Raw genomic sequence first — 18,901 nt, forward strand, 5'->3', positions numbered from 1 at the left:
TATGTGTCATGTAACATGTCATAAAAGCTTTTCAATTCACTGATTCTCTTGCTTGACATTGTGAAAATCACTTGATATGCGACATGCATCTACACAGCTGGCTCACCAGACTGCTGGGCCGTGCTTGTGATCACTCCTATCATGCAGCGAGCTCAGTCTCTGGATGCCGCACAGGAGATAATATTTGTTGATTCAACCTCCTCAGCAGTACAAGCCGTTCCTGTGTCAGTAATGAGGACTTCTGGCATATCATGTCGCAGCAGGATGTTGCCGCAGCAAAGCTGCACTTTCCCGGCTTCAGAATGAGCCCTGATGTCATGATGGCCTCTAGTATGGTCGCAAGCCACCTAAGATGATTGCTGAAATTTCCTGCGAAGGTGACGATGTCATCTAAGTAAACTAGACAGCTCTGCCGCGTCAATCCTGCTAACACCATGTCCATCACGCGCTGGAATGTTGCAGGCGCCGAGCACAGTCTGAATGGCTTGACCTTGACGATGTGTTTACGCATAGAGGCAGGGTGTCTACCAACCGGGAAAACCGGGAATTCTCAGGGAATTTGAACAGTCTGGAAAAACTTGGGGAAAACTCAGGGAATTTGTGCTTCTATCAGGGAAAATTAGCTGTAACTTTATTGAAAGGGAACGAAAGTCGTGTTAATGCTGGCTTCAGTAACAGAGGAATCGCAACGAATCGTCATTGACGCCGTGTCATCGGCATGATGTAGTTAACGACCGATTTTCTAGACGCCTGCTTTTCGGACATGCCCGATAATTTGCATGGTTTTGCGGCACCACCACGTACTCCATATAGTCAATGTATATTGCCCTGACTGCAGGTCTGAAATGGCATTAATCAAAGCCGCCACCGCCGCTATTTTGATTATCTCGCCGCCTCGAACCGGCACTCTCGCAGGCAGGCAGCCGTAACCACCACCGCGGCAACGTTAGGCCTAGCTGCTTCTATGTTCGCTATTAAGCTTCTTGCCGTGCGGTGCCGTGTTTTTCATTGAAAGAATTCGCCGCTATCACCAATGGCACCGACTCCGCCTTTGTAATCCTCGCAATCGGCTTTGAAGCTCGCAGAGCACAGCGCGTTGCGTAATGCCAGTCTCCGAAATTTAGCTTCGCCTCGGTTCATGAGTGTTAGGCGGTGAAGCATAAAAAGCGTGGGAAGGGGGCAATTGTCACGGGACACAGTATGTATTCCTTAATTACACATGCGTGCACCCCGTCTCCTGTCACAGTACAAGCCCTGATATGCCTAATAAGCGTACTGGCAGGCCTTCAGAGCTTTTTCAGTCGTGCCTGTGGTAATTTTAGCCATTAAAGGCAGTTAAAGACATGCATTAATTTTTTTCAGACTGCCCGTTTTTTTTTTTTTTCATTTTTTTGCGGCCCCTCGGAAGTCCGAAAAATCAAATGTTGACTCTACAATTGACCAAGAGGATGCTTCAGATGATCCATGTGGTGAAAACGTGGTAGAAGGAGGATGAGAACAGAAAGGACCGACGCACTAAGGAATTAACGGGAAAGGAAGGGTGCCGCCGCCTTTTTGAAGGAGCTTGAGCTAAAAAAATTAAGTGTTGACTGATGCTGAGACACAGGTGTCCCTCATCCAAACCAAAATAAATTGTTTAAGCAGTGAAACCCAACACTGAGATGTGTACGAGCTGAGAGTATGTCAGGACAGTTGAGGTTGACTTCCCAGCTGCTGAGAGAGAACCTTAGTTGTGACAAAGTTCAGGACCTCATACAGATGAGCTTGCTATCAGTTGATAGAAATAGCTTATATTAAAAAATATTTACTAATGTATGCATCTCCTTTTCATTCGTATTTGAAAATGTTCGACTCAATTTGGAATGGGCTTTACCATTTCTTTCGCTGTGCATTTTACTATCACCTTTCTTCTGTTTTCTTTTTAAATAAAATAGATATTACTCCTTACTATTCAAACTGGATTAAGTCATTTTTTTGTTTCAGCATGCTTACTAGAGAGTGACAGCATCGGGCAACGTGGTGTGAGCCTGTCTTGACATAAAACAATGTTCTGGCTCATTCAGGGTATTTCGCAAAGGTGCTCAGGGAAAACCTGGAAAACTCAGGGAATTTGGAAATGTCAACTTGGTAGACACCCTGAGAGGCCATCTGGTGTGATGAAGGCAGTCTTTTTGCAATGTCTCTCGTCGACTTCTATTTGCCAGTAGGCAGTCTTGAAACCCATCGACGGAAAGTATTTAGCATTGCAGAGCCGATCCAATGCATCGCCTATCCGTTGGAGGGGGTATACGTCCTTCTTTGTGATTTTGTTCAGTTGATGATAATCAACACAGAAACGCAGGGTTCCGTCTTTTTTCTTCACCAAGACTACAGGAGATGCGCATGGGCTTTTCAACAGCTGGATGATGTTGTCGTGCAGCATTTCATCAACTTATCGCCTTACAGCTTTACGTTTTCGCGTCGAAATGCGGTAAGAGCTCTGGTGGAGTGGACGAGCACACTATTCGGTTATAATGCAATGCTTTGCAACTGGTGCTTTTTGAATCCTCGATGACGTCGAAAATCACTCACTGTATTGTTGAAGAACACTTTTCAGCCGTTGGTACTTACTCATGGTGAGGATTGGATTTATGTCAAAGACCAGTTTGGGAACTATGGCCATTGAGGTAGATTCGGCAGAACTTGAGAAGGCAAACACATTGGTGGTTTCGACAATTTCCTTGAGGTATGCTAGCGTTGTGCCCTTGTTGGTGTGCTTGAACTCCTGGCAACGAGCACATCCGATACAGGTGCATCCGTACATACATACAGGCGCGTCCCACGATGAGCGATAACAATTGTCAGACAGTGAAAAATCATTCACCCGAAAAAGATAAAGAAGTACATTGGTCAATATATTACTGGTGATAGGGATTGGGAAAATGAAACCACAGCTTGCACCCCGTGTTCGTGCGTGTATAAGGGTGTGTCAGGATATTCAGTTATGAAGTGGCATCCATTATGCTTGCGGGGCCTGGGTCGAATAAACAACAAACACAGAAAGTGTGCTGCTGCTTTATTCGAGAAAAACAAGTCTTGTGGCAACAAGCTTTTATGTATCTGCTGCTTGGTACCTGCTTTCTAGTCTTTTTCTATATAACAATGTGTTCAAGGGCCTTAGGTGTCCTTGTTCAATCAGCTTTGAGGAACTTGCCCAAGCAAATGCCTGCAGTCATTCCAGCCCATAAAGCTTCCTCCCTGATAGACAACTTCAGCCTCCTGATGACGGATACAGTAGACATTGCTCCTGTAGAACGTCTGCATGACTTTTGGCACAATGTTTTTCATCTTAGGTTGGCTGATGGGACAGGAAAGTATACCTTGCTGTGCACATTTGTGAAAGTTTTTTCGAGCCTGTTACACAGAAATACGGATTCAGAGAGGAGCTTTAACGAAAACAGATGCGAAAGCAAGCCAGCCTTTCCATAGCTAGGACTCAATGGCGTCATCATGGGCTCCCTTAATAGACTCTTCTCTCATAATCATTATCAGCCTGTTTTATGTCCACTGCAGGATGAAGACCTCTCCCTGCGATCTCCAATTACCCCTGTCCTGCACCAACTGATTCCAAATAGCGCCCGGGAATTTCCCAATTTCATCACTCCACCTAGTCTTCTGTCGTCCTCGATTGCGTTTCCTTTCTCTTGGTACCCATTCTGTAACCCTAATGGTCCAACGGTTATCTAACCTGCACATTACATGACCTGCCCAGCTCCATTTTTTCCTCTTGATGTCAACTAGAATATCCTCTATACCCATTTGCTCTCTGATCCAAACTGCCCTCTTTCTGTCTCTTAATGTTATGCCTAGCATTCTTCGTTCCGTCGCTCTTTGCGCGGTCCTTAACTTGTTCTCAAGGTTCTTTGTCAGTCTCCAAGTCTCTGCCCCATATGTCAGCACTGGGAAAATGCACTGATTGTACACCTTCCTTTTCAAGGATAATGATAAGATTCCAGTCAGGAGCTTACAATGTCTGTCGTATGCGATCTAACCCATTTTTATTCTCCTATGAATTCCCTTCTCATGATCAGGGTTCCCTATGATTAATTGACCTAGGTAAACATACTCCTTCATACTCTAGAGGCTGACTGGCAATCCTGAACTCTTGTTCCTTTGCCCAGCTATTCATCATTATCTTTGTCTTCTGCATATTAATCCTCAACCCCACTCTTACACTCTCTCTGTTAAGGTCCTCAGTCATTTGTTGTAACTCGTCTGCAGTGTTGCTGAATAGAACAATGCCATTGGGAAACTGAAGGTTCCTGAGATATTCGCCATCGAACCTTACTCCTAAACCTTCCCAGTTTAATAGCTTGACTACTTCTTCCAAGTATGCAGTGAATAGCATTGGAGAGATTGTGCCTCCTTGTCTGACCCCTTTCTTTATAGGTATCTTCCTGCTTTTCTTGGGTGGAATTAATATAGCTCTTCTCTATAATTGTCATATTCAGAAATGTTTAGGCAAGATCCAACAGAGATTCCCTTGACCCAGGAACTGGTCAATGAAATGAAGAGTTCATGCAAAAGAAAGCATGAACGACTGGAAAAAGAGGCTCTGTGCAATCATGGGCAAAGAAAGTAGCATGGCATGTTTCCAGTGAACTCTGAAGAAGAGAGATTGCGAAAGGAAATAATTCAGCCAAGAATTGCTGAATTATGCTGAGCTACTCTTGGCAACAGAAATGAAGGCAAAATGCTTTTCTGACATCAAGATTGGTCAAGCTCTGTTGCAGGCGGGACATATCAAGTTGTTGCAGCCTCTTGTAAACAAGGAAGCACTTTGAAAGAAGAAGAAAAATTAGACTAGACTAACAGGGTAAAGGCATCAGCAGTTATTGCCCGTTCATGTGTCACTTATGAGAATTTACCAGGGCATATGTGTAACTAAATCTGTCTTTCTCTGTTTTGCTAGCTCTTAGACTGCTGTTTTTTTTTTGCTATTTATCGGATTTTAGATTCAACTGAGAAGGTGTGATGTCCTAAATTGTCAATAGAACTGACAGTTGAGCGAGTTGGTAAGGGTTCATTTCTGTTATATGCTGCCACAGAAAGACACAAGCACAGAATGACACCAAGAACACAAGCACCGAAATTATCTTTGTACCTTGTGTGACAATCAAGATGTATATGCTAAAAAAAACCAGTATGTCTGCTACAAAAGCAAATTTTTCTTGCTACAAGAACTACTACAAGAAGCCTCTTCCCTATTCCACCACACTTTACCCATTAAGCCACAGACGTATGTATAGCTCACCAGAATAACAACATTACCAATTTTCTCATTGCAGCTAGTACTTTCAGACAACATGTGACATTGAAGCACCTTCAGTATAATTCAGACCACATGGAACAGGTGTAGTGTCTACTTCATTGGGGCATTGTATGTGCAAGCATTTTTGTTTTCTCTATAATGGTGTGTCATGCTTGTGTTAGAAATTTCCTCAATCACCCACAAAACCAGTTGTAGGCAGGTGTTTGAGAGCATTCCCGCTTGTACACAGCAGATAACACGTCTAGCAGCATCAATGTCTTGGGTGTTTGATTGTTCTCTTTATGGTGATGCGTCATGCATTGTGCTTGAGATTATATGATCTATTTTTATTTATTTATTTACATTACCCCTAAGGGCCCTCATGCGAGGGTATTGCATAGGGGGGGGGACAAATATGAAATATACACAAGAAATAAAACTACATGAAATAAACGCACACACAAGGAACATAAAATAAACAGATATGAACAAGGGGTATATGCACTGCCACGAAAACAAGAACTTTTTACATAATATGTAATATGTACATGTAACAATAAGTAATAACTAATCTGCTACCACTAACAACAAGGTTTGGAAAGATGGTAAGTTAACTTCAGTAGCTATGAGTGATATGGTAAGTTAACTTCAGTAGCTATGAGTGATGGTAGGTTATTCCATTCTATTATTGTGCGAGGAATAAATGATTTTGCGAAGAGCAATGAGCGGCACATTATGCATTTTACTTTGTTAACGTGGTCACGGTGTGGGAAGACTGCAGGGGGTGGTGAAAAGAAGTCGTAGCGAAACGTGGAATGGCGATAAATGTGTTACATTTACGGCACAAGCTGCAGGCTCTGAACATACGCATCTTGAGACTGCAGGTGGTATTTCAGCTTGTCAGTCACGATTATTTAGTGTTTCGTCTAGAGACATGCAGTGAACACGGTTCCACAGAAAATAATACAGCTTTCTTTTCTTTTCTCCCGGTTGGAAAAGTGTCTACGTTCACCACTATACTCAAAATTGTACTGGCCAAGTGTAGATCCACAAGGAGCATTATAACAACTTGTTCATTTTTATAACAACTATTATACAGTTATAACAAATAACAAATTATAAAAAATTTTTCACCAAAGAGACACTAAAAAAATGTTAAGTTCAGCTAGATTGAAAGATTAGGCTTCATTTGAAGCAAAAGCATAACATTTGTATGCAAGAAAAAGGACAGAAATGGTGAATGAGAGCGACACCATCTGTTGTGAAGTATGGTAGTTTCCTTTTGACATCATCACTGGCCGATTCATAGAGAGTCGCTTAGAGGGAGGTCACATGGATATCACGCCAACTCCATTTATGCACAGGCAACTCAAATTGAGAACTAGTGACGAGACCCTTAGGCAGCAATACATATTATACTCAACAGGGCAACGTATTGGTACATAGAACATGATGGGATAGTTCTAGATGAATAATTCATTGATCTAGCTCGAGTTAATATTTTTTAGCACCTCTTTAAGTTTCCTGCACTTAAATCAAACTTGAGGTACCAGACACAGCACAGCATAAATTGTACAATACAAGCGGTTCAAGATTCCTGGTTGGGGTGCCCCTAATCCAGGGCATCAAATGTTTTCTCCTAAGTTTGTTGAAGCTAAGCCACTATAGATGTGCCTTTATTGACAGCTGAACATTCTTGTGGCTATGATGTGATGCTTTAGGGCACATACGAATCTACACATGGTGCCGGATTCTGCCTTATTGTTGGCATGCTTTTTCACAAATGGTTCCAATAACATAATCGCACAGGTGATGCGAAATGTGGCATGTCATATGCTTCACCTCCGGCATGTTCATGATTAGCGGTTCTACACATAACAGTGATGTGAAGTGAGCATCACAATTAATAAATGTCCTCACTCTCTTTCCTACAGAATTAGATGGCAGGAGGGTCTCATCTTTTGGCAGTCTCAAATAAATGAAACCCGTTGTGATAAACACTTAATGTTTGTTATCACTCTCATTTCTTTATCCCTTCTATGTTGTCCTACATGCAGTCCATTGTATTTGATAATGCACAGTTTGCTAATAAGGCTGTAACGATCACTAATGGAATAGCAGCTTATACCTTCACCAACTACTTTGCCACTTTGTTATGCAATGAATAATAGGCTGTTGGCTCTGTTGCCCCTAGCCTAGCATGTAAACTACATTTCCTTTAATGAGATTTCGTATTGAAATGGGGCTTTATCACTCGCTGCCCTATGTGTAAACTCGTACTGTTGCCATATTCTAATGGGGATGACTCTAACATTAGCCAGTTTGCCAATTTTGTTTGCCAATTTCATATCCCATTGTAAGGGGCTTAAATGATGTAGATACAACAAGCATGTTGCAAGCTATCATTAGCTTAGGTACCTGATAATCAAGATGTATGCTGCAATATTCTTATGAAAAAGAACACCAAATGAGGATGCCAGCACTGATTACAGATCACTTACTAGAAGTATTTTTTTTTATTAATGCAGCATCTCTTGAATAAATCTAGTACTGCTTTTGCTCTGAAGCTGAAGTAGCAGAGAAGTTATGTTGTACTGAATACGAATTATAATTTTAGTTTAATAGTGGACCAGTATTTTACAGCAACCTTTTGTTGCATATAAAGTTAAGGCTTCCAGTTTCCCTCCAAAATACAACAGGGGTTTCCTGTCTTTAAGGCAGATTGATTTTGTGAGTTGTCATCAACTTGTTATGGTGAATCTGTGGCCGATGAAAGCACAAATTGTGCACCACATGACTCGGTCACCGCTCCACACGTAGCTGTCGTTGGCACAGTGCAGGTTATAGCTGATGAATACTCTATTGAAATGAATCATGACCGAGAAAGTTTTATACTTACTTTGTTATGCATATCCGTTAATTCATTACATTTCAATTTAGCTGTATCGCTATTCATCAAGGGTTAAAACTGCTGATGTGAAGGCGACCGTTGGTCTTTCCCTTGGTTGATCCTGCATAAGGACTGAGCCCAGTCCATGGCGGCTAGCATTGGCAGACGCGGATGTTGGTAATTATGGGTTGTACCGCACTGAACTTAAGGTAACCATTCATTTTCCAGCAAGTCGAAGGCTGTTGTTTGAGCAGTATAGACCATTTTCACCACGCTCCCGTAGGTGCTGCCATATTTGATCACATGGTCCACTGCCTCTGTTTACAATGACAGTGCAAGATGCCGGTGTGGTGCTGCAAGCTACTCCTTTGGTGTTTGTTGCCAACAGTGACTGTCGAATGGGTCTGAACTTAGGCCAAAAATTCAAAGGACATGTAAAGTTCACATATCTATCTCGTCAAGCTCATTATACCTTGCCCAAATGCTACAGGTGCTGCCATACATTGTGCATACTAGAAGGCAGGGCTTGGGTATCTTTGTTGGATGTACAACATGGGGACTTTGCTGCAGTGGGGCTAGATGGCACAGTGTGTCCAGAGGGAAGCGCAAGAAGATGGCCTGTCATCGCAAATGCCTCATACATTACATGTTTCGGCATTTGAAATACGATGTTTCAAAACATTGCCCTAATGCTAATCGCATTAATGTCAGCATTCATTGTGAGATGGCTTCTGCAGGAATTTTTTCCTTCTTGTTTTCTAATTTATCATAAGTGTTAGTATAAACATCCTTTGTTGGGGGCATGTGCTTTCTTCTCTTCGATGTTAAACGCACATCATTTTTTTCACATTACCTTCCTGCAGTAATTGCCAAAAAAATATTTCTGTGATCCTCTCATTATACAGTATATGGTGCTGTCAGCCTTCTTGAAATATTGGTGTGACTTTCCAAGAGTAATGCAATTTTTTTCTGCTTTTCTTTTCGAAGTTAAAGTTGTGGCTATTACATGAATGTGGCCATTACTGTGTATACACAGTATTCAGTAACCCAAGTTGGTCCAGTTGCTGGTTTCCAACACAGTTTTCTCAGCACAGCAGCCTCACAATCTCACACCCAACCATGGACTTAACCAGTGACCCCAGTTGGCAGGAAAATGGTTAAACACGGGCAGAAAGGCACTGAAAAGTGTGTGAATTATCCTAAGAATGCTGTTTGCCTTAAAATAACTTGGCCAGGCAATGTAATGTGTAGGGCAAGTGGCCTTTTACAAGTAATTAATGCAGAAAATTCGGCTAGTTGGTATTAATGCATTTGCTGTGACATAGTTCCTAATGCTAACAAGACTAACGTAAAAAAGAAGTTGGGACAGGAGAGTTGAAGTCTAGTGCTTTGTCCTGTCCCACCTTTCTTTTTCTGATAGTCTTGTTAGCGCTAGAAACTATGTCACAGCAAACGGCCTATTACAATTATTGAATGGGTACCAAACGAAGGAACGTTAAGTCATGGACAGCTGACAGTTAGGTGGTCTGATGAATGGTGGAAATCTGGAATCTGAAATCTGGAATTGAAGATAGCTGAGCGAGGGCTTAATTCTATAGTGGACAATAAAGAGGCTGATGACAATGACATTGCCTTGTTGAAGTCGGTTTGTGTCAGACTACAACAATAGCTTCAAAATGTATGACTGCATGCGATGAAAAACTTGAGTCTTATGTATATTCTGCAGTCATAAACCTTGCAGAGAGAAAGGTTGTCCTGCTTTCAATTATTGAGTGTGCATTGTCCTTTTTAACCCTTTATTGAGCCCAAATCTTTTTGTGTTCTATGGCATTGTATTAAAGTCTGCGTATCTTTTAGTATTGTATTTGTCACTTGATTTTGTAATTGGACTGCTATTGCTCGAACTATTTTCTGCAGGTCTCACAAAAGCAACGAGCCCCAGAATCGCTGTTGTTGAAGCGGCATGCCACAGTCCTCTTGAGATCGGTCAGGTCACTGTTGCGGTGCAGTGCAGCTTGACTGCGGCTGACAAGTCTGTCGGGTGCTCCTTCAAAGCAGGCAGCGAGTCGAGGAGCGTGCAGACTACAGAGATTGTGCATCAGTTGAACTCCACGTCAGGTAGGCAGTTACAGCAGTTGTGCGAATTTATCCTATATTTGCTTCCTTGTGGGAGTGTGTGGTAAATGGCATAGTTTGCCTAGCATGGTGTTACGGCCTGCTCAGGTGGTGACCATTGGCATAGCCGGAGTTGGGGGAGGGTTGATGCTCCCCACTTGCCCCCTTTTCTCACGAAACAGAAAGTTTCAGAAGACAGGCGCAGAAAGAGCGACATGGATGAAAAAGGAAGCTTGAATGTGAAAGCAAGTAGAGGGCTAGTGGTGGTCCTGGGGGCAGGGGGGAGGGAGTGTCATGGGGCAATCCACTCTCCCATGTACATGGGCAAAGTGACTTTGCTGTCGCGCCAAGAACAAATAGGCGAAAGGTGCTCCTGCGCCAGCTCGTGTTTGATTGGAGAAAAATGACTACATTTGTGCTCGTTGGGAGAGAGAACGTATTTTGCTGGCCGCACTGGCGATGGCCGACACCTGAACATTAGCCAGAAAGGGGGATGGTGCAATAAAGAGGGAACAGAATTAGACAAAGCACAGAGAGGGGAGTGAAAAAGTACAGAAGGCCTGTTTACAACGACTACAGTATATACATTAGTGAATATTAGGGCAGTTTACTCAAATATTTTCCTTCCCATGCAGGAGACACACCGGCTAGTGGACAATTAAGAGAGCCCATTTCAAGAGGGGTGAAAGTGTACTTAAAAGTATTAAAAGGGATAAATTGAACACTGATCTAGCAGAACACTATGAAGGATTATGAACAACACATTGTGGGTGAAGGAAAACCATACAGAAGCTGGTGCCTGGTGTCCACAATATATATTTTTAGCCAAGCCCACTCAACCAGGTGGAAGCCTGATTCCGCCGATTCTACTGCTCACGCACCGTCAGCATGCTGGGAGTGTCCTCATCTTCTTTTGTGACTGGACCATTGTAGCACGCAGTAGTGCACTACAGGGCCCACCGTTCTAGTGAGGAAGCTGTGTGCCAGACGAATGGTGAAGCACGGATGGTGGTGGTGCGAAATGCATGCGGCGAGTAGGACTGGCCTTGTCGGGAGGGAATGTGACAGCAAAAGTAGCTAAAGCATCAGAGTCCAAGTAGGAAGGCTTCAGACAGTCAACGGAGACCGTATTGACACGTGTACGTCATCTTTTTCGAGTGACCATCTTTCACCGCCTAACAAATGTTATTGCACAGCGTAGGAGATGCTTGCATGTATCGTAAGTTTCTCGTATGTAATGAATGGTTCTATCCGCTCTCTGTTGTCACCGAATCTTGTGTAATCTGATTTCATGTATGCACAACGTGAAGGGTGTAAAACTTTCTGGAAGACACGTGGGCACTAGCGTATAAAAGCTGATGCTCTTGACTCGCTGAGCAGAGTTTCGACGATCACCGACTGTGTTTGCCATTATAGCCGTTCTTTGAGTGGAGCCTGTTTTTGAGGGCACAGGTTCGCCTAATAAAATGCTAGTTTCGTCATTCCCAGTTTTGCTGCTTTCTTCACCTTCAGTACTACGTGACAATATCTTCCTTCCCGGCCATTGATAAACAATAGAAAGCACTTAGGTGAACGCTTGAGTACCTTGAACAGACCATCATACAGAGGCCGTAAGGGAGGACGCACAGTATCGTGGAGCACAAAGACGTGCGTGCAGTTCTCAAGGCCAGGGTTGACGTATACACACCGGGAAAACATCGTTGTCGGAGGCGGGGATGACAGTACGCATAACACTGCGTAGACAGTAGGCAGAGCCGGAAACATCAGCGGGTACGGTAGAAGAGTCGCCGAAGAATTTGCCAGGAACTCTTAGAGTGGTGCCAAACGTAAGCTCAGCGGCGCTGGTGGAAGAGTCACTGCAAAGAGCGGTGCAGATGCCAAGCATAACGAAAAGAAGGTGCTCGATCAATAATGAAGGAAAAGTCGAAGCCATGAGTGAAGTCTTCAATTGGCAGTGAAAACCTTCGATGATCCCATTGGGTATTGGGTGGTAAAAGGTAGTCTTGATGTGATTGACGCCGAGCAGCCAAGATAAATTGGCGAACAATGTTGAGTTGAGTTGATGACCACGGTCAGTCATAATGGTGGAAGGGACAGCTTGGTGTCTAATCCAGAGTGTGATAAGTACTCGAGCTGTCAACTCTGCCGTTATGTCCAGGAGGGGCATCGCTTCAGGCCACCTAGGGAACCTGTCATTGCAAGTTAACAGGAATCTATGGTTCCTACAGGGAGGAAGAGGGCCAACAATATCGACTTGCAGATTATTGAAGGGGGCGTCCGAGGACGAGAATGTGCCAAGAAGAGTCGCAGCATGGCAATGCACTTCAGACTGCTGGCAGTTGAAGCACGTACGTGACCAGCGACGAACGTCTACATTGATACTGGACCACACATAACGAGAAGTGACGAGTCGCTGTGTTGTGCAAATGTCAGGATGAGCCAAAGGATAGAGGGTATCAAAGATGACCTGGCCCTATGGGCGAGGCATGTTAGGACAAGGGTGCCCGGCAAACGAGGGGCACGTCGCAGTCAGGGAGCAAGATATCTTCAAACAGCAGAGAGGTACCGCTCGTGCGAAGCAGCTGGAGCTCAGTGTCAACACTCTGGGCAGTAGCCACGGCCGTGAAGTGATGACCGGTCAGCCGTGGTCTGTTGCATGGATGGCGGCACGAGAAAGTGCTTTGGCAACGGCGTTGTATTTTTCGCTGACGTGACAAATGTCTCTGGTGTATTCAGAAATGTAAGCGAGCTGTCTGATATCGTGGGGCACATAGGAGGTGCTGCGGGACGCTAGGGCCGAAGTCAGTGGTTTATGGTCGGTAATGGACATGGAAGGAGCATCACTCGACGAAATGTCGAAAGTGCTTCACTGCCAAATAGATGGCGAGCAGCTCTTGGCTGAACGTGCTGTAGCGGCGCTCGAGGGGGCGTAAGCTTTTTGGAAAAGGAGGTGATGGGCTGCCAACCACCAGTAACAAACTGCTGCAAGAATGTGCCAACAGCAGTGTCGGTGCGTAAACAGTGACAGATGTTGGGACGTCACATTTGGGGTGGACGAGGAGCGTCGAGCTGGCAGTGGCTTGTTTGATGCCTCTAAACACGCGGTCAGCGATGTCGTTCCAGGCCACGGGTGTATTCGGTGTCTTGAGGCCCAAGAGAATGTTGTGGAGAGGCTGCAGTGTATTGGCGCAGTAAGGAATGAAGCGGCGGTAATAGTTCGTGAGGCCAAGAAATTCGTGCAGTCACCTGGTGGTGGATGGCTGAGGAAACTAACAGATGGTCGGGAGTGCATGAATGCTGTGTGCATTGATGCAATGGCCAACAAAATCCAACTCTGTAACACTGAACTCGCTCTTTGGACCTTTAATGACAAGACCAAACTTGCCGAGTCTTGCGAGCACTTGACGTAGATGGAGCTTATAAGCTTCGGTGGTGGTGCTGTAGATGAGCATGTCAAAATTAGTAAAGCACCACGTGAAGCCACGTAATACCTGGTCGATGAAATGCTAAAAGGGCTGATCCGCATTATGACGACCGGAGGGCATGCGCAGATATTCAAACAGGCAGAAGGGTGTTATAATGGTGGCCTTTAGAATATCTGAAGGTTCCTCAAGAATTTGGTGGTAGGCTTTCACCAGGTCGACCTTGCTAAAGTGGTGCAACCGTGCATTGCCAACGCAAAATGTTGAGTGGGAGCTATTGGGTACTGGCCCGGGACAGTGGCCTTGTTGAGAGCACGGTAATTGCCACACGGGTGCCAGTCACCTGTCTTTTTGGGCACCATGTGGAGTGGTGAGGCCCAAAGACTGGAGGAAGGACGAATGAAGCCAAGGTCAAGCACGTGTTCAAACTCCTTTTTGGTGACAGCAACTAGATAATCCAGTGCGATGCGACGAACCCGAGCAAACATGGGAGAGCCACTCATGACAATATGTTGCGTGAATCTGTGAGCGACCGAGGACTAAAAGGAGGGGGGTCTGAAGACGTCTGGAAACTCGGCAAGGATTGCTGACCAACGGTTGGGAGCGGGCATGTGCACCTCGAGAAGCCGAAGGGGTGGACTGCAGCAGGAAATGCCTTGGACAGTTAAGCTCGTCTCAGAGTCCAAAATGTGGCTGTGCTGCACATCGATGACGAGCTTGTAGAGCCAAAGAAAGTTGGCTCCGATAATGGGCTGGCGCATGTCTGCAGTGATAAAGATCCAGCAAAAGGTACGCCTGAGGCCGATGTCAAGAGTCACTGACTTTTGGCCGTAGGTCCGGAGGGTCGATCCATTGACCGTGGTGAGAGGAGGTGAGTTGGGAGGTTGGCGGCACTCAGCCAACATAGGAGGAAGGACGCAAATCTTGGTGCCAGTGTCGACGAGATAGTGGACTTTGCTGACATGGTTGGTGACGTAGAAAAGGTGACCGTATCTGGGGCCGAGAACAGTGGTCGCCGTCAGTGTTTGGCCCAACTGTTTCCCGCGTAAGAGTAGGGCTGGCGGCACTGGTTTGTGTGAGCAACATAGCTACAGCGAAACCAGCAAAGCATAACGGGAGAAGGAGAACGGCACCCAGAGTGACTGGGGCTAGGGCAGCGAGGTCGTGATGAAGAACATGGCCGGCGTGTTCAGATGGCAGCGGCCTCAGCTGTCAGTCGCTCTACTTGCTGTGTAAGATCCTCGTTAACTTCAAGGGGATGTGCATAGCTGTCGCCAGTGGTTGCACCGTGGGACAGAGGGTCAGGAGGGTGATGAAGTGTGGCCACGGAGGGAAAACCGAATCCATAATGTTGTTGGCCAATTGAGCCAGAGATCGAGTGTTGAGGATGAAGACGCGGTAAGAATCATGTGCACCTACTGTTGAAGGAGCCAGGTCTCCAGCCAAGGCTTGCATGCGACGCAATAAGTCAGTAGGTTTGCGGTCACCGAGCTTCTCCAATGTAGGAATTTGCTGTAGTCAATGCCACTTCATTTCAGTGGTGCGCTGGATTAGCGTTTCCTTAAGGTGGTCACTGGGGTTGTCGACAGGTGGGGAGTGTAGAACATCATGAACAATGGCAGCAGTAGTAGGTGGAAGTGCTCCAACGACGTGGTCGAACATGGTCAACTGTGATCTGAGGCGGTGGCGACAAAACAGGGATTTGATAGTAAGAAACCAAAGTTCCGAGTTTAACGAGCAGAACCCTGGCAGCTTGAGAGCGGAGACCTCAGGATCGCGGGGTAGTGGGGATGGGGTACTGGGATCAAGTAATACTTGATCGGGAGAATCTGGGGCCATGGCTGACTGGATAGAAGGCAGACTGTGAAAACAGTTGGGCTCGAGCTCCTTGCGGCAGTAGGCCCAGCAGAGCGGCTGAGGCACCTGGAGCTGAGAGCGATGACGCAAAGTCTGGAGTCGCCAATTTGTGGGCGAAGAAAAACCAGACAGACGCTGGTGCCTGGTGTCTGCAAATTATATTTTAGCTGAGCTTGCTCAATCATGTGGAAGCCTGATTCTGCCAATTCCTCTTCTCGTGCACCGTCACCATGCTGGGCATGTCCTCGTTGTCTTTTGTGACTTGTGACCGGACCATTGTGGCACATGGTACTACGCTACAACATTTTATAAGTCGCTATTGCAGTTTCTCCGGACAGGTAGCCATTGGAATCTGAACCTGACAACGTCTAACGCCAGAATGTTATCTAGTGAGGCGAGTCTAGCAGTGCTGTTGGAGGAAATAAAGGGCAGTAAATGGGATAAAATAGGGCTCAGTGAAGTTAGGAGGACAAAAGAAGCATATACAGTGCTAAAAAGCGGGCACGTCCTGTGCTCCCAGTGCTTAGCGGAGAAACTAGAACTAGGAGTCGGATTCCTGTTTAATAAGAATATAGCTGGTAACATACAGGACTTCTATAGCATTAACGAGAGGGTGGCAGGTCTTGTTGTGAAACTTAATAAGAGGTACAAATTGAAGGTCGTACAAGTCTACACCCTTACATCCAGTCATGATGACCAGGAAGTCAAAAGCTTCTATGAAGACGCGGAATTGGCAATGGGTAAAGTCAATACAAAATACACTATACTGATGGGCGACTTCAATGCCAAGGTAGGCAAGAAGCAGGCTGGAGAGAAGTCAGTGGGGGACTATGGCATAGGCACTAAGAATAGCAGGGGAGAGCTATTAGTAGGCTTTGCAGAACAGAATAATATGCGGATAATGAATACCTTCTTCTGCAAGCAGGATAGCCGAACGTCGATGGAGAGGAGCCCAAATGACGAGACTAGAAATGAAATAGACTTTATACTCTGCGCTAACCCTGGCATCATACAAGGTGTGGACGTGCTCGGCAAGGTGCGCTGCAGTGACCATAGGATGATAAGAACTCGAATTAGCCTAGATGTGAGGAGGGAATAGAAGAAACTGGTACATTAGAAGCCGATCAATGAGTTAGCGGTAAGAAGGAAAATAGAGGAATTCCAGATCAAGCTACAGGACAGGCATTCGGCTTTAACTCAGGAAGAGGACCTTAGTGTTGAAGCAATGAATGACAATCTTGTGGGCACCATTAAGGAGTGTGCAATAGAAGTCGGTGGTAACTCCACTAGACAGGATACCAGTAAGCCATCGCAGGAGACGAAAGATCTGATCTAGAAACGCCAGTGTATGAAAGCCTCTAACCCTACAGCTAGAATAGAACTGGCAGAACTTTCCAAGTTAATCAACAAGTGTAAGACAGCTGACATAAGGAAGTATAATATGGATAGAATTGAGCATGCTCTCAGCAACGGAGGAAGCTGTTACGTTTCGCTTGTCACACGCTTGTCACGCTTGCCACGCTTGTCAAAGCGCGGCAGCCGCGGAGAGGAGCTCCCCAAGTGTGAAGTGAGGAGGTCTGACCGGCGCTGGCCTGGCTGATGCGTCACTACACTCGTCTCAACATGTCTCTCAGCTTGTCCGTGCCCCGCTGTCACGTGGCCTCGTCCCGTGACATTCCCTCTTACCCTCAACTCCGAGAGTATAAAAGCAGCTGCCCCCGGACGCCAGGAGAGAGGCTCCGATTTCTTCTGTTGAGTAACGTGCTCTCCCGTCTCTCCACTTCGGTCGACCTGACCGGCCGCTCTTTTGCGATGCTAGAATAAACAAGTTCTGTTAGCAGTCGACTCATGCTTTACCGGGACCTTCGGATGCTTCCAGTTGTGCCCCAGGCCGCCAGGCCAACGCTACCCTCGGGGCTTGCGACCCATTTTCAACAACTCGTGCCAGCGGTGCGATTGCAACAACCGGTGTCAGCACTGAGGTTTCAATAGCTGGTTGTCAGCGGTGAGATCGCGACAACGGAGGCCAGCAGCGAAGATATGCGGTTGACTGTATGCTGAGCAGCACAACGACCATCCGGGAGCAGTGCAACGAGCCCTGTGTGATGACTGGTTGCCTGCAGCGGAACGACTGCGCTGAATTCTTGGCTGTGAGGTTTGGTGAGTGCGGGACTTTCTTCTTCTGAGTTTTGCCAGGCTTTTGTTAGTGTCAGAAACAAAGCTGGTAATTGTGGTTGTCGTTACTGCCGGGTTAGTTTGCGGCAAGACAATAGTAGGCAGTAGAAAAAGCAGCATTCAGAGCAGCCATGGATTTGTAGTCGTTGCGCAAACCGAAATTGCTGGAGTTTGCAAGAGAGTTGGGTCTGGATGTCTCAGACAAACTCAGAAAACCAGAACTGCTGAGGGCTATTCTTGAGTTAGAAGCTGAGGATGACGAGCTGTCGGAATGCCTTGAGACCATTGAGGAGAGGGCAAAAAGACAGGAGCGCGAACTTAAAGAACAGAAAAAGCGAGAGCAACAACAGAAAGAAAAAGAGCGAGAGCAACAAGAGAAAGAAAAAGAGCGTGACCGTCAACACGCTTTGGAAATGAAGCGTCTCGAGGTAGAGATGGAACGCGCTCGTAATGGAAGTCAGGCACACGGTGCAGGAGAACGAGTATTGTTCAAAATGACTGATCTGATGCGGCTGTTTTAGCTTGGAGAGGACATTGGATTGTTCTTGGTTAACTTTGAGCGAACGAGCGAGAAGTAGGGGTTCTCTCGGGAAACGTGGCCACAGCGCTTGCTCACTTTGTTACCCGGCGAGGTGGCCGACGTAGTCGCTCGCTTGAATAGAGAGGAGGCAGAGGATTTCGACCAAGTGAAGTCGAGTCTGCTAAAAAAGTACAGGCTGTCAGCGGAGGCGTTCCGTTGGAAGTTTCGAGAAAATCAGAAAGGCAAAAGTGAGTCATATACAGAGTTTGCCTACAGGCTAATGTCAAACATGCAGGAGTGGCTCAAAAAAGAGAAAGCGTTTGGTGACCACGAGAAAGTTCTGCAGTGTTTCGGGCTAGAACAGTTTTATAGTCGGTTACCTGAGAACGTGCGGTACTGGGTCTTGGATAGGCCAGACGTTAGTACGGTGGCTAGAGCCGCTGAGCTAGCCGAAGAGTTTGTGACGCGTCGGGCTCGCGGAGCTAAGGACGGTCAAAAGGGTGAATTTGGCTCCAAGTTTGAGAGGCTGAAGTTCACACCCATGAGAGCAAAGGGGGACACACGTAGTGCGGATGCGAGTGAAAGCAGTCCGACCGAACCTAAGGAGACAGTGGCAGCCGAAGCCGAATACA

At 45.9% G+C, this 18,901-nt stretch overlaps 1 protein-coding gene across 3 annotated transcripts in view; it reads left to right on the top strand.

Moving 5' to 3' along the window:
- Window positions 1–18,901, top strand: part of LOC139048629 (zinc finger protein ZFP2-like) — a 133,863-nt gene that overhangs the window by 22,086 nt on the left and 92,876 nt on the right. For all 3 annotated transcript variants that reach the window (XM_070523080.1, XM_070523081.1, XM_070523082.1), the window contains one exon: window positions 10,098–10,298. In XM_070523080.1, the coding sequence (XP_070379181.1) occupies window positions 10,098–10,298 (201 nt within the window). The remainder of the gene's footprint in view (window positions 1–10,097; window positions 10,299–18,901) is intronic.

The sequence above is a fragment of the Dermacentor albipictus genome, chromosome 8, assembly GCF_038994185.2.
Source record: "Dermacentor albipictus isolate Rhodes 1998 colony chromosome 8, USDA_Dalb.pri_finalv2, whole genome shotgun sequence".
In the NCBI taxonomy this organism is placed as follows: domain Eukaryota; kingdom Metazoa; phylum Arthropoda; class Arachnida; order Ixodida; family Ixodidae; genus Dermacentor; species Dermacentor albipictus.